We start from the raw sequence: 15,806 nt of genomic DNA, 5'->3' as shown, positions 1-15,806 counted from the left end.
AATACCATAATTTCCAGCACAAAATGAAGACCGATGTTCTGATGCCATAAATGTTTGTTTCCCACATTATAAATGCAGAAACAAAACACTAAGAAAGTAGTGTGAGTGAAACCTAATAACTAAGCAAACCTGTACAGCAGGTTAGGACCACATCCCCAGGGATGTACCTTCAGGCTTCATGTTACTACAGAAGCGTGTGAAGGGATGGAGAGGGAACCTTCATGCTATTTGGCCAAAGCAATCTTTGACATTCATAATTTAATAGCAGAGGAAACGAAGTTTCTAGCAAATGAATCTTCTAAAACAAACAAACAAAAAAAACCCATTTCATTTCTCCTAGAGGAGCTCTTCAGCCACTAGCTGAATAAATACAATTAATAAATACTAGAAATTAATGTTGTGTCCTCTTATGGAGTTTGAAATACTAAAGGAGAAATTCATTGAGCTTCTTAAAAGATATAATACATGCACAACAGCTTTCTTGGTGAGCCCAAATCTTTTCATTAGTTACTCTCAAAGATGTGATGCCAAAGCACTCCAGCAAGTCAAGTATCCACAGCATCTTCTGTATAAGCTAAAAAAAACAGAGCAACGAAAAAGGATGCAGGATTTAGCTCAACAGATATAAAAGGTACTTCTGTCCAACTTGATTTACTTTTTTTCCTATGCATCTATCCCACTCATTTAGCTAAAAATATTTTGCTGCTAAACTTCTCCTGCCATAGGCACCACCTTCACCTTGGACAATGGGGAGAGGAGTCTCTGAGGACTGAAGTTTTAACACAGAACCACAGAATCTTCTGATCTGGACAGGACCCTTTAAAGGTCACCTGGTCCAACACCCCTGCAAAGAACAGGGACACCTACAGTTTTTCTTGGGTTTTGGCTTAGGCACAGGATAAATTAAAGACCAAGAAAGCATGCCAAATAACTAAAGCATGCTGTCTGTTAGATTGAAGATTTTTTTCTTTAAGAAAACCCCACAAAACACAGCACATCGTAGGCACCCGAACAGCGGTACAAGCAAAGCCCAGATTCTAGTAGCCCTCGAGCCGGCCTCGCCTTCCCAGGCCAGCACTTGGGGCCCCAGACAGCGAGCGGGTGCCGAGCCGGCCTCCAGGACGGCACAGGACAAGGGAAGCCCTCGGGGCTCCTCGCGTTTCGCTGCAGGCCGAGCAGAGAAGGGCAGCGGGGACTCCCGGCCCCGCCACCCCCGTATCCCGGCAGCAGCGCGGCGCCCCACCTGCACGGTGTACACCCAGCCGACGTCCATATGGCTGTGGGCGACCACGAAGGCCCGCAGCTCCCCGCGGCTGGTGGCCGGCAGGGCGAGGCAGATGAGCAGCAGCAGAGGACCCATAGCAGCTCCGCGGCCCAGCCCGGCCCGGCCGGCAGCAACCCGGGGCCGGCCGAGCTTCCGCGTCCCGCCCCGCTGCGGTCGGGTCCCGCCTCCCGGCTTGGGCGGCTCCATGTTGGGCGAGCGGTTACTGGGCCTGCTCGCCGAAGCGCACCGAGCAGTTCAGCTTGCAGTGAGAGGACGTGGGGCGGGAGCTGTCCCCGAGGGGGTGCTGGTAGCCCTGATGTGCTCTGCAGGATGCGAGCCCCAGTGGAATCCCAGCCCCTGCTAGGTGCCTCATATTGCTGCCTCTGGAACTGTTTTGTTAAATAAGATTTCTCAGAAAGGTGTTGAGTTGGACATGTCTTGCTTGCTTGCTTGCTTGCATTTTTTCTTTTCTTTTTTTCTATTCTTTTTGTGGAAATTCCATTTTGAATGAGACAGGAGTTTTTTTATTTCAGGGCACAATGCTGCAATATGGATTATTGTCTTTGAGGGCTTTGAAGCAGTAAGATTAAGATTTTATTTTATGCGGTTGACCTTCTGATCCCATTTAAATTGGTTTTCTCCCTTGTTTTATCACTGTTAGCAGGAGCTGGCCCCTGTGACTGCAGAAAGCCCTTGTGAAAAGAGAAAAATAAAAGTCCATCATTACAAAAATGTTATATAGGCATTGTAGCTCAACCAGCCTGTACAGGAATTTTGTCTGCAGTTCCACCTGATTTTGCCCAGTACATCAGTATCAACAGCCAAAATAGATCTTTCTCTGGTAACTCTTTACACAGACAGCAGTATAATTTGGCTATTTATTGATGTTCTAGTTTCAGTAAATTACATGCTTCTAACAATCTCACAGTCCTGCAGTGATAAAAAGTATGATACTTAACTCTTTATTTCCAGTGCAAAAGGAGATCAGCTGAAATTGATATTTGCTCCCACCATCAAGTTTGTCTATTGTTACAGCACTACTAGTTTAACTAGTTTTAGTTGAAGCAATTATCTCCAAAGGAAACAATCACAAATAGTTTAAGTGTCCCTCTACAGATTTACACCAATAAGAAGATAAATTCAAACAGAACGTGCAAATTAATCTATTTGAATATTCAAGGCATGTGTAGAAACAGACCAAGGCATGTGTATTCAAGGCATCTGTAGAAAACTTTAAGTAAGGTCTGCATTTTAGACAGAAAAAAAAAAACAACTGCTGCATTACATGCCAAACTGGGCATTTTTTTTTTTAAACATAGAAAGTTTTAAGTCCTTGAAGTCCAGAATAAGTCCAGGATAATACATAACTCACTGCTATTGATTTGAAGATATGATTCCTGTATTTCATAAAAAATAATCTTAATATGTTTTTCTCATATTCTCCCACATTAGGGCCCCTATTTACTTATCAATATGGGAGAATATGATTTTCCCTAAAATCAAGAAGCAAAACTGGAACCCTATGGTTAATTTTATTTAAAATAATGCTTTGTGAAGAGCAATCAAGGTCCATGGGTACTTTGTAGAGGGAGTTATTATCTCTGTAAACAGCTGAATGAAGCTTTACTAGTAGAGCTCTATGAAATCGTGTTTTCCCCCACATCACCAGCTTAAACCTTTTCAGTTCCAAGAAAGCTATTGCACATCCAGCAAACATATGGCTTAGAGATATATATATATACACACACAGTCTAAATGAAGTGATGTTCTTTTACATCAGAAGGCATTATGGTCTTTGTAATTCAGGTGAAGTTTCCAAGAAAGCTTAAGTGTTGGCATTTACTTTCTTCCTAAAGTAGCTGAAAATGTCTGCAGAATGTTATTCCCCTTTTAAACCTATTTTCATTAGAACACATAATAGTCCTCCTTGCTGCTTCGCAGGGGTCACAGTGTTACACTGTTTTGTTTGGCATGGATAAAAACATAAACATTTGAACAGGATACTTTCATTAGTAAAACTGAATCAAATCACCTACAGTTTATGAAAGTGCATACAAATCTGAAGGCATCATGATGAAAAGGAATGAACGTCAGCACATCAAATGGAATTTATGCCAAAGATAACATTTCCCTGCTGCTTACACACTGCTTCAAAAATAGCAAGAAGCTAGATGGCAGATCCGCTGCCACTGTGCCATGACAGCTGCCTACACTGATACATTATTCTTGTGCTCCTGATCTCTTAGCATGGCTTGATTACAGTCCTGTACTTACACTTTCCTCATTTCCCATGCAAAGGGTGTTTGCCTCCTCCATGTGAGCTGTGGCACGTGTGGGCCTCTGCACCGTCACCTCAGAAAGGCAGATGACGTGGGCAGGACCTGCTGGCTGTGAGCTACAAAGCCACATCTTTGTGTTGAGCCAAGGAAGCCACATGGCATACACAGCAATTAACGTACCTCCACATTTCCTCCTGTGGTGTTTTTGGGGTGGACATCTGTAAGAACAAAGACATTTCTAACTAAGTTTGCTCCAGCTGACTGTTCCCGTGTTCTAAAATCTAAACATTTCCAGTGAAGACAAAGGTCATTACACACAGCATGTAAGCTCACTTCGCAGTTACCTACACAGAGCTAGGAGGACAGCTAGCAGATCCACAGGCTCGAGGACAAGAAACCCTCTCCAGCCTCGCAGCTGGAGCAAGAGAACGACAGGCTGCCGAGCTCTCTCAGGGCCCCTCAGGGAGGAAGGGCAGGCGGTAACACCGCGTGGCACCAGGGCCGCTACGCTCCCGCGCGCACCTGTTGCGGCCGCGGCGGGGCCGGGCTCGTCCGGCCGTGGCAGCGCCGCCTCCGCCGAGAGCTCCGGGTGGAGCCGCCCCTCCTTCCCGTCCGCCCTCCCCCGGCTCCCTCAGCGCCCCGAGGCAGCGCGGCTGCTGCGCCGCTCGCTCCGCTGGGAGAAGGAGGAGGCGGCCCGAGCTGGCGGCGCTGGGAGCGGAGCAAATCACAGTTCAGAGCACTGGGCACCTTTCGCAGGGCTGCACACATGTCCCAAAAGCAGGGTATTTGGAAACGCTCTCCTTTCTCCCGGCTCTCTGTAGTCCCCTCGTGTCCGTCCGCTCCCTTCTCTGTCCCCTTCGTTTCTCCTCGCACTCCTCCCCACTGCTGCGGTTCATCCTCTCTCCTCCACCGCTCCCCGTCTCCTCTCCCGGCTGCCCCCGACTGACGCTGCCTTTCCTCCTCTTCCAGTTGGCGCCCCCCCAGGCGAAAGCGCGGTTGACTGGTGCCTCTACCAGCTCAATGGAGCGGCCGAGTTCGAGGTCTCCGAAGGTGAGTACGGGGGGCTGAGGTGGGATGCAGCCCAGTGGCCGTTCCCATGTCCTGCTGCCTGTGGGCGGCTTGCAGAGTCTAGGCCGATGGCCTCGAGACGTGGCGGCTGCGCTTGGCCTAACGAGGATGGCTGTGGGTGGTGGAGAGTTTGGCTGTGCTCAGGGCAGGAGAGGAGAGGGGCTCGTGGTGGGGCTGCTGAGGGGCCTGGTGTGAGCACCTTGGCTGGTTGGCTTTTGTGGGGCGATGTTGGGTTTTGTCCTGTGAGCCTAGGTGGCATCGGTCCGCTTGGCGCTGCTGTTGCTCATGAGGCCGTGCAGTGCGTGTAGAGAGTTTTTGTGCCTTCGTTGTGTTTTCTTAACTTTGATGAGAGTTGTAACTTGGAGAGCCTCATTTTTGAGTATTCTATAAAAAGGAGCAGCCTTTTGGTGCCAGGGTAAGAAAGTCTGCCTTCTGCCTCTGAACCATGATTACTTTTGAATGTATGCTGTGTTTCAACCTGAGCGTCAACCTTTATTTTCCAGTACATCCTATACGTAGTGTTGCAAGTGTCAGTGAGCACGTTTCCATGTCTCCACTCATTTTGTTTCCAGTAGGTTAAGTGGAGCAAGGACCTCATCTCCATGATACTGGTTGTTAGTGTGCATTTCTGAGGGGGCTGCATTACTCTTTGCCAGGTAAACACGTTACAAGTTCAGACCCGGCTGAAAAACTTTCTGGTAGTGAGGAAGGTGAAACACTGTACTAGAATGGATTCAGGTTAGACAGCAGGAAAAGCTTTCCAGTGATGAAGCTCTAGAACAGATGAGGTGGATAAACAGTGAAGTCTCACTCACTCGAGATATTTAAAGTTTGTTTGGCAAATGTAGGTTGAAGTGAGAAAGCTGCAGATCCTGCCATGGGGCAGGTGGATAGATTAATGATTTGAGGTCTCTTTCAGCGTTGTTATCTGTGATTCTGTGGGATGCCAAGTTTTCTGTTATGTCTACGTCTTGGGTTTTTTTTTCTATTTGGAGCAGTGATTTAAACCCCAGTGTACTGATAATAAGCTGCAACTCAGTCAAGGCTTTAGGCTAAGTTTATTTTTTCCCCAAACTATTCCATGGTGGTTTCTGTTTGAAGGTTTACTTAATAGTGTGCATAATTACACTCACATGCATACCAAAGTATATCTTAAAATGTGTTGTGATTTGGTGCCTAGGTAATATTTTGTTCTTTCCTTTTTTTTCTTTGATATTTTTTGTGTGTAACTGAATACCAAACCAGATGTGATGATGATAGGTGGGGGTGGAAATTACATCCGTGTGAGGGAGTGTAATGAGTGAGTGACAGCATTTCTCAAGCATCATAGAAAGTTGAAAACAAGCTTTAGGTTGGCATTTAATTTTATTTAAAGATTTGAATGAGTGTTAGCCTTACTTGTCTGGGTAAATACCAATGTTTCAGCACTGCTTTGGTAGTATTATGTTTTATGCTATGCAAGTGTTGCATTCCTTTGATTTACTGGGACATCTTTGTCATATGACAGAATCAACCATGACTCTCAAAATTAATTTGCTAACCCTGACTTCAGTTTTCTTTGACACGGACAATTTATGGATGCCTGATTTTATACCATAACATAAATGGAAGTCTTGTATGTTTTCTCTTTCTTACTCAGCATGGGAATAAGTGAATTTCAGAGGACTGAAGACAGGCTGAAGCACCATAATTTGGTCACACAAACTGCAGAATCATAATCATCTGCAGGCAGTACACCCCGTTTTGGTTAATAGGTTTATATATCTGACATGCATTTTGTTCTTCTTTTCTATTTTCCAGAATAAATGTTGTCTACTAAATTTTACTGATATCTAGGGACATGTACAGCAACATAACCAGCACACTTTGCAAAAGTAAAGAACAACATTTAAAAGGAAGTACAACAGTAACAGGTGGCTTGACCTCTTGCATGATAGTAGCGGTTTGGACAAAGTCCAACCTTTTTGTTTTCTGAAGTCTTCCTCTGAAATAGCTTTAATTACACAAAGCCACATAGAACCTTTAGCTGAAAATTGATTGTTCCTAGGACTTTCAATGCAGATTTTTCTTCCATTCTTATCCAAAATCCTTTTAATTTCAAGAAAGGCCATAACGACTGTGATTACAGATGCATCGGTTGGGGCTACACAGTGAACAGAATGACTAATTAATGTACATTAAATATAATTGTGTGTTCATGTAGATATTTATCTGTGCAGATAACCATTTATATATTAATAATTCTACCGCAGTGATTCTTCTAGGCACCTCTTGCTGCTTTTGTTACTGAATGTGTGCAATGGTCTACAGTACTCTGTCAGTAAGACTCCAGAGTTGTGTTCAGCAACATTTCTGTCTTAGACTAGGAAAGAAAATTATTCTTTTTCCAAAAATAGGCATGTTAGATGAAAAACATTCATTTACATAATACAAAAGCAAAATTGCATATTTCAAATGCAAAGAAAAATAGAGCATACTAAGTAAAACATAACAATCAAAGCCCAGATAATCATGTTTGATTTAGTCTTGCTTCCTTGAAACAAAACCCTGTTTAAAATATTGCTACTTCTATAATTAACATCTAAGTGCAAAATATATTTTATTCATGCTAAAGATTTCAAAGCACTTTGCTCACATTAAGTGCAGCCTCACAAAAGCTGCATGAGGAACAGTATTAGAGTACCCATCTACGATCTAGCAAAATGAGATATAGAAGGATGTGATTTTTTCTTTTCTTTTTTTTTTGGTAGGAACTCAATGTCTGCTATTGAGCAGTGAGTACTTCGAACTTCTGAAAAGTCAGATCTCATGCTGTTTGCCCAAAATATCTAGTGAACTGTGAATAGGACTGTTTGTACGAGACCCTTTGCTTTGAGTTACAAATCATATTAACTTTTTGTAAATGTTGTGTAAGTTGAAAATACGTTTTAGATGTTCTGAGAGGTAAGCTCAAATCTGTTAGATCTCATCCAAAACGTAAATAGCATTGCAGTCACTAATGACTGTATGCTTAAGAGAAGATTGAATCAGAATTTGTATTTCTAGTTTTCAATCTTGATAAATCCTCAGAAACAGATGAGTTGAAATAGTGTACAGTTTTAATTTTCATCCAGCTTGTACATTTATGCTGCTGAGTGACTGAAAACCACAACAGTAGTGCCTTGTGAATCATGTGATGTAAACTTTCCAGATATTTGCCTTGTGCTTCTCTACCATTCTCTTTTCTTCCTGAATAATTTGAAAAGTGAAGTCATCCAGTAGATAAGGTGGATCAAACACTGCCTTTATTGTAAATACACATTTGAACAGTGTACTATTTGAAGGAGTCAAAAGACTTGGGAACTGATGATTCTCAATTCAGTCATTGTAAGGTTTATGTGCAGTAGTTTACTGCTTACTGTAGTTTTCAGACACAGTAAGTCTGCTTTTGGTTCATTACTGTCTTTTCCAGTATTACATGAATTCCATGGAAAGCAATTTGATTGCCCAAGCTTGCAGCTGAAGTGACGTTCTTGTGGGCCTCTTCTTCATTACTCGTGTAATTAAATAGGAAGTCTCCATCTGTAGATGTGCTGACGTTTCAGTCCTCTCTTGGTCGAACCAAACAACTGATTGTCCTTTGTTTCTCCTAAAAAGACATAGTAGCAGCTCTTAACAGTTTGTCAGCATTTCTTTTGAGGTGTGATCACCATGAATGGATTTATTTCTGTGAAACCTTAGCTGGATGGACATGCTTCACAGTTCTGGTCTTCCAGTTGTCCAAAGTGGAGTTAGCCTGAAATGAGCCATGCCTCTTCTGAGCCTCGCAATTCTGGGAGAGACTGGTATACCCATTGCCTTACCACAGTGTACATTGATAGCTTTCATACAGCACTGCAAGGTGCATCACAGGGCTTGTCTGTGCCGTAATGTACCTCCTGATACCATTTATGTGAATGATATCATTATTCCAATCCTATTTCATACATCCGTGATTATGCATTCAGCAGCTCCCTGTTTTTCATCTCTCTTTGTTGTACAGTCTCTTATGTTGGTGTTTGGTTGGTTAACTGTCACTGATATCTGCGAACTGCTGCAGAGCAGGGAAAGGTCTCCTTTCTGGTTTAAGTGGCTGTGTAAGACAACAGTTTATTCTATACAAGAAAATAGGGGTTTTCAATTTGTTGTTGCAGAGTCTAATGTGTATTTCCAACATGAAAAGTTCTGCATTACAATAGACCAAGGTGTGCTGAGGCTATGTTAGTTCATCTGATGGCCTTACTTCTAATTATACTTACCACAAAATAGAATGTAATTGTAGATATGTTTATTTCTAGATTTTGTCTTTGTGTATACATGACTTGGGTTTTATAAGGGTCTTTCATTCAAATGTTTCTGTAGATCACGCTTCTTGAGTGACAATAAAATACTCAAATATACTCATGTCTGTAGTTGTTATAAAAAAGTAAAGGAGAATGGCTTATTTACACTTCTTGTATGTTTTCTGATTTTGTGCTCTGAATAAGAGTTGGTTTAATTTTTATGGAATAAATTAATGAAATACATGGAGAAGATTGAAGCAGACTGTTGTGTAAAGTCTTCATCTGCACAGTGTTTCTATGGGTGCTGGAGTATGTTTTCTCCAAAGAATCATTAAGTGTCATTTGACCAAGAAAAAATATTTTGTTATCACTTTGTTAATTATTTTCTTCTTTAAGTATCTGACTGAAAACTTGAGCTCCTTTTCAGTAATCTGAAGCATTGTTGCTGTTTGAGTGACACTTGAAAGCCATACTAAGCTTTGCAAAATTTTTTGCTAGGCTTCCAGATTTTTTTTTCCTGTTCTTTTCAAGGACTCACTCCCTCTAACGTACTGTATTTGTTTATGTGATCCTCTGGCTCCTAGACATCTCAGTGTCTAGGATGTGGTCTTCAGCCACATTTTCCTCTTTAATCTCCTATTGATCCTGTTTCTTTCCTTCCAGTCTGCCCCATTGTAATAGCTTTACTTATATACTCGGTCATATTTTCTAGTCTCAGTTGGTTTTGTTTTATTTTCTCTTTGTTCCTTTAACTCTTCTTTCTGCCAAGCTGGTTATGGGGGGTCTCAGTCCATTGACTGTGGCAGAGTCTGGCGAAGGGGTCTCCCCTCTGTGCCACTGGAAGTCTGCCATTTGCAGCAGGTGCTTGCACAGCAAATCTTAGCTCGTTTCCCTCTCTCTCTCTCACTATTTCCAGGTCTCCAAGGCTTACCATTTTATAGGATCTTTTCAGTTCCATCCAAATAATTCCTGGCAATTTCGGGTTTATTTGTGGTTGAATGATCAAAATTTCCTTGGGTGTTTCAGTTGGCTGCATCCTCTAAGATGCACTTGGTATACACATCATGAAAGATGAAATCGTGCTGTTGTGTGCCTGATTATGCAGGTATTAGCAAGTCAAACATCATGCTTTCAAGTTATCTGGTCCAGAATTTAACAGGAACGTCTTTTATGCTCCCTCTTTCTCATTAAATACACAATAATTTAATTTATGCCATGATTTTGTTATAAATAGCAACACCGATGAAGGAAACTGATTTCAGTGGAGCCACAACTTTGCCATTTAAACTAATTTTTGTATTTAAATTAAATATTGTCACTCAGCTTGAATATAAATCGATATGGAATTGCCTGTTGGTCCAGCTGGTATGCAGAAAAATCACCAAGTCCTCATGAAGCCTCCTCTAATGTTATCAGTCAAGTCAGAGAGCACTGTACAGTTTTTGCTGATCTGTATGAACCTGTTAAACATGAAATCAGTACTAAAAATATAAGGTTGTTTTATTTCAAGAATTTCAACCCAGAAGCTTAAGTTCTATGAGTACGAACCCAAAGGTCGTCACTGACCCGTTCAGGGGATTCAACCATCCTTCTGTCCCAGTATATGTTTAAACAGAACCTTTCTGTCCTCGATTATGGACTCCTTATTCAAAACCATGGTAGCTCATATCTCTCTTAGTCTTTATGTGGTCACTTGATGAAGTGGGACACAACCCATAAGAATGGAAGATACTGTATACTGGCCAAATTCTGCATCTTGCCGTTTAAATTGAATTGTCATTGTGTGCGAAACCAGAAGAGGGAGCTACTTCACAAATTTTCAACAATTTTAAGTGTAACGAAGTCTCTTAACCTTCATGGATCTTTTCTCTTTGGTTGGGCAGGGAGGGTGGAAGACTGAATCCAGAAACTTCTTGTGATGCTTTTTTTTTTTTTTTTTCTCAGTTCATAGTTTGCTGATTTCGAACGATTTTCATTATAGACTTGCAGATGTATGTATTTTTTTCTTATAGACTTTAATTTCCTTCAATTTTCAACTATCATTTCAGTGTTCATCTTCAAATGTTGCATTTTTAGAACTCCATAAAACATTTGGTTGATATTATGATTGCAGTTTCTTATATTTAATTATTTGATATGCTGAGTTCTTTCTAAACATAGGTTTCCTGACTCGGATGCCATGGATATGCCATGCAGGGTTTTCTGCAGCGCGCAGAATGAAGTTGGTGGTCCAGTGAGATGGATGTGGCTTACAGGGCATTGTACTATGGCTTGTTTGTTTGTTTGTTTGTTTTTTCTGTGTAAAGGGCATTTCTTCTGTTTGTCCCAGTAAGGAGATACAGACAGTATTTTGAAAACAGCAGTTATAACTAAAATAGCAGAGCTAATGCATGCTACCATGTACTTTCTCTTTTTTATTTTTTCCCCTCAATTTTATTTTAAACCGCAGTGCAATTTAGTTATAGTGAGTAAATACGCCATTTCTGAGCTATAAAGAACTATTGAAGTACCAGGAAAAAGCATTCTAGCATGCATCCACGGTGCTGGTAGACAAGGCTTTTCCAGTCATTCTGATGTACATGACTTGCTGAGGTCCCAGTATTTGTTGGCTGGCAGAGGTCTAGGTTGATGCCTGCTGCAGTGACAGATCTTGTCAAAGCTATTGTACCTCCGGGTTCATCAGTGGTCATTTTCTGTTAAGAACTGGTGTAGTGCTGTGACTTCATTTCTTAAGGTAATTAGACTACTGAGAAAGAGATGAGTCGTCTTCCAACTGAATGGTGTGTTCCCTGCATTGAAGGGCAAAGGAGGATGCTCTTAGTATTTTGAAACTTGTCTTTGTTTTTCCATCGAGAAGAGGGGATACAGCACTGAGCTTCATATTGCTTTGTGCACAATCTCCTTGATAAACTTCACGGGAGTTTTGAGATGCCATTGGGGCCTTCCTTTGCTGGAGATGAATATAGGATAGTAGAAGTCCTCACAATGCCACTGAGGGGTGAGAATGAAGTATTTCTTTTGTTATTGCATTCAGTAGTGTTCTGCTGTTGACTAACTTTAGGTCTGCTTTTAGAAAGTCTTCAAATATGGCTGCCTTCATGGTGAGTCCCACTGGATTCCATTCGAACCTGTGTGTGTTGTTCTCATGTGCCCTTCAGGTTATGTATGCAGACTGCTCTGCCACAGTAATTAGACATTAAATTAAGTATTAGTGTACAGCGTTCTAAAATCTAAATGTGCCAAATGAAGAATTCCTTTGCTTATTTTTAGCTGTGTTGTAAAATTCTTTCTTTTGCATGTACACACATCAGCAAATGCACTCACATGCAGACTTTTTCTTATGTTCATGCAGGATTTATACAAAAATCAAAGAAGGTTAGATCAGAGCAACGAATATGGGTTTGTCCTCTTTTTTTTTCTCCAGGAGTTTTTAGAATAAATAGTATTTATTGAAAGTAGATAATATTTTACATGTGACAGGTCCATAATAGTTGGATTATTTCAAATATTTTTAATTAATTAATTTAATTAATTAATTTAATTAATTCAATATTTCAAATATTGAAATATTTAACAATATGGAAAATATTGTCCTGTTTTTATTTTCTTAAAACTGAGAACCTATGTATGTGTCTTTAAGTTGTTCATAAAACACAGTTTTGTTTCAGAACACATATATTCCCCAGATGTGTTGGCTATGTTCATTTACAGGCACATTTATAGAGGCTCATGTCACAGTGAATAGCATTGACAGTTGGGATGATTGCAGGAATATGTAAAGCATTAACCTCGTAAATCTTTCTCCACCTATCGTGTTAAGCAATTTTCAGAAAATATTCAGAAGTATGATGCTAAAGGCAGTTCCATTATTTTAACTGGAACCATTTTGATATTACGGTTAAAGACTGTGTATTCAATTTAGAGCCAATTAAGTCTAGAAACGAACAGGGTCCAGTGACTTGAGGTTTTACTTACGGAGAAGGCATGTGTCATTCAGGAGAGACATGTACTGTTATTTAGCACATTTTCATTGTCAGTGATGTGCCTCTCCATTTCAAAGATCTATCTTAAGCAATTACTGTATTTAATAGAATCTTCTCTGAACCCTGAAACTAAAATTATCCACAATTTCTTTGTCAGGTACAAAGTATAGTAATCTTCATTCTCTTTGTATCCAGAATCATTTCTTCTTTTTTTCACTAGACTCAAATAGCTTCATCTTTAAAGATGCATGTCTAATAGTAGAAGTGTTACTCTTACAAGACTTAATGGCTTCTCAGTAGGTCTGTCTTACTGAGTAACCTACTAGGTCTTTGAAAGCTCTGACATCAAGGCTATTTCTGTTGATCAGGTGACTCTTAGTTTAGAAGGTTCTCTGATAAGGTCTTGCATTAACATTATAAACTCTGCTTTGAAATTGAGTGCTTGCTCTGGAAATACTCTGTGTATATACTTTGTTCAAAAGAAGGCTAGCACTTACTGAGTTGCTCCAGTGCTTTCAGAGAAGAGTAGGAAGCTGGTGAAGGGACTAGAATGCAAGGTGAAGAATGTGGTAGGATGTGAGGCAGCGACCTCAGGTTATGCTTTGGACATTATGAAGAATTTCTTTGCATTAAGTATGGTTAGGCACTGGAATGGGCTGTCCAGAGAAGAGCTGGAGTTGTGGTCTTGGAGGTAATTAAGGGTTTAGTGGTGGCTTTGTTAGTGTGAGATGATGGTTGGACTTGGTGATCTTTAAGGTCTTTTGTACCCTATATTATTCTATGATTCTAACTTGGAGACTTTCATAATAATAAGCAAAGTAGATATTATCAGTTCTAAATGATTCTATGATTCTAAATACTTATGAGCTCACATTTTAAGCTTTATTCTTATTTTTCATGCATTTACAGGTTGAAAAGTTAAAAACATTATTTATTAATTAATTTATTTAAAAAAACTTGAGGTTTTCCAAATAGTCAGAAAGTTTACTTCTTAGGCTTGGTAGGATATTATTTTCATGTGTGCTGTCTCCTCCATTCTGAGCCAGGAGAGCACAGTTGTATGTTACTCTGGCTGTTTTTCCTGTATTTAATAGAGGTTTTGATCCCACTTGCCCCAGTGGAACACCCACCTTTTCTATTGTAAGTGGAAGCTATTTAGTCCTGAGTTCATGGGCAGGCTAGCTGTGCAATGCTGTGTGCTCTCCACACATATGCCAGCGTTTTAGCAACTTTGTGACATTATTTTGCTTTTTGATTTCCCCTTCTTCCTAAGCTCCTCAACAGTAATTAACAATCTCACTAAAGAAGCAATACCTTGTTGATGTTTTTTTGGACGTAACAACTGTGCAGTGGATTTTATTTCAATTTTAAAACTCCGTAATATCAACTTGGTCTTTAAGATTTATAACCTGATGGTTTTAGAGGCATAATTGTTCAGCGATGGTTCCAAAATACAGAAGTTTATTGAAAACTTCCTCCCTTTTCCTGATTATGCCAAAAGGTAAGATGTAGTAGAAGGGAAAGAGCAAAATGTGTATTTGGGGTCAAAGAATGACTGAGCTTGAAGACAAATCAACCTCTGCCAAGGAACTACTCCAGCAGCAGCAAGAGGCTGTGCCTCTCTGCTACACTGATGCATGTCTCTGTAGCAGCTTGTGACCTATATTGCCTGTCAAATGTCCGTCCTCAATACTCTTATGGCAGAAATCACTTCCTTTTACTCTGTGTTCACAATGTACCATAGTAGTGCCCTTGCTGACTGGGGCTGGGCAATACTGACTTTGACAGCTCTGTCACACGCAGAAAGCACACTCACTTGCAAAGATGATGACAATTCTACATATCATCTCTTAATACCTTGAAAGAAAGCAGGTACTTAAGACCTGAAATTAAAAGGTGGAACCAATAAAAGAAGATGGCAAAAACTCTTCTTTCACGTCGTTGTGTTTGTGCTATTTCTGTTGGTGCCCTCCTGCATTTGACTCACAGGTTTCATGTGGCTCTGTTTTACTTCTTGTATATGCAGTGTGTGAACAATTAGAGCGCTCTACTTTGGCAGACACAGCCATGTGTTCTGTCTTTGGTAAGAGGAGTTAAATATGTAACCAGCCATGTAGGTTCCTGTTACTGGAAAGAGACGCAGCACATACTTACCTATGTTAATGTAACATTTTAGTTGAGATGATGGCACAAGTCAAGAAATTCAGAGATACAGTTCCCACAGCAACCATAATTCAACCTCATTGCTAGGAAAGCACAAAAGCCCACACCAAACACCATACAGAACGCTGCCTGTATGCAAGTGTGTGAAATACAGTTGCTAGGAGAGCCATAAATTTTAATATCCAGAGGTGTTCTTTTTTTTTTTTTTTTTGGATTCACATTTGTAGCTATAACTCTTTGTATTTTATGGAAACAATGCAGTAGTGACAAACTGAGGAAACGAGGCCAGTTGGAATAGTGTATCTCTTTGCTTTCTTGTAATGTATAACAATAGATTATACCCTTATATCTGCCCCTTTTTTTTTTGTTGTTGTTGTTAGAGTTTTCCTTTATTTCAAAGTGAATATGAAATATCATCTCATGTGCTTCCTTATTTGATTCTATTTTTTTTTCCTCTTCATTTTACCCTATTCCTGAACTGTTGCAAATGAAGCTTATTCCTTTGCCTACCAGGGATAAAAAAAATCCCTATATTTATCCAGACACAACCATGCATCTTGTTATTCAAGCACATCCATAGTGTAAGATTCCACTATAAAATATCTCAAAACATATGGAATGTATTTCTTTTCAGTATTTATTAGGACTTTGTTTGTCAGGTGATTCTGCCAATTTCTTCATTTGGTCCTGTTAAACATTTCAGTATTAGCAGTTAGTGAAGAGGTGGAAGCATCCTTGTTCTGAAATC

The 15,806-nt window shown here is 40.4% G+C and overlaps 2 protein-coding genes across 10 annotated transcripts in view; one reads left to right on the top strand and one right to left on the bottom strand.

Annotated features, from left to right (window-relative positions):
• Positions 1-4,483, bottom strand: part of MAN2B2 (mannosidase alpha class 2B member 2) — a 29,968-nt gene extending 25,485 nt beyond the window's left edge. Inside the window, exons 1-3 of one of the 7 annotated variants that reach the window (XM_046940672.1) lie at positions 4,291-4,483; positions 3,724-3,761; positions 1,244-1,956 (exon numbers count right to left, since the gene is read on the bottom strand). In XM_046940672.1, the coding sequence (XP_046796628.1) occupies positions 1,244-1,471 (228 nt within the window). In that variant the 5' untranslated portion in view covers positions 1,472-1,956; positions 3,724-3,761; positions 4,291-4,483. Of the gene's footprint in view, positions 1-1,243; positions 3,762-3,887; positions 4,122-4,290 lie in introns of those variants that run through there. The other 6 variants (XM_046940668.1, XM_046940671.1, XM_046940667.1 and 3 more) reach the window with 6 other exon arrangements.
• Positions 4,158-15,806, top strand: part of PPP2R2C (protein phosphatase 2 regulatory subunit Bgamma) — a 175,922-nt gene continuing 164,273 nt past the window's right edge. For all 3 annotated transcript variants that reach the window (XM_420804.7, XM_046940679.1, XM_046940673.1), the window contains exons 1-2: positions 4,158-4,325; positions 4,513-4,593. In XM_420804.7, the coding sequence (XP_420804.1) occupies positions 4,310-4,325; positions 4,513-4,593 (97 nt within the window). In that variant the 5' untranslated portion in view covers positions 4,158-4,309. The remainder of the gene's footprint in view (positions 4,326-4,512; positions 4,594-15,806) is intronic.

Source organism: Gallus gallus, chromosome 4, assembly GCF_016699485.2.
Source record: "Gallus gallus isolate bGalGal1 chromosome 4, bGalGal1.mat.broiler.GRCg7b, whole genome shotgun sequence".
Taxonomy (NCBI): Eukaryota; Metazoa; Chordata; class Aves; order Galliformes; family Phasianidae; genus Gallus; species Gallus gallus.
Note: the sequence above shows the minus strand (reverse complement) of the source record. Positions and strands in the feature narration are given on the sequence as shown.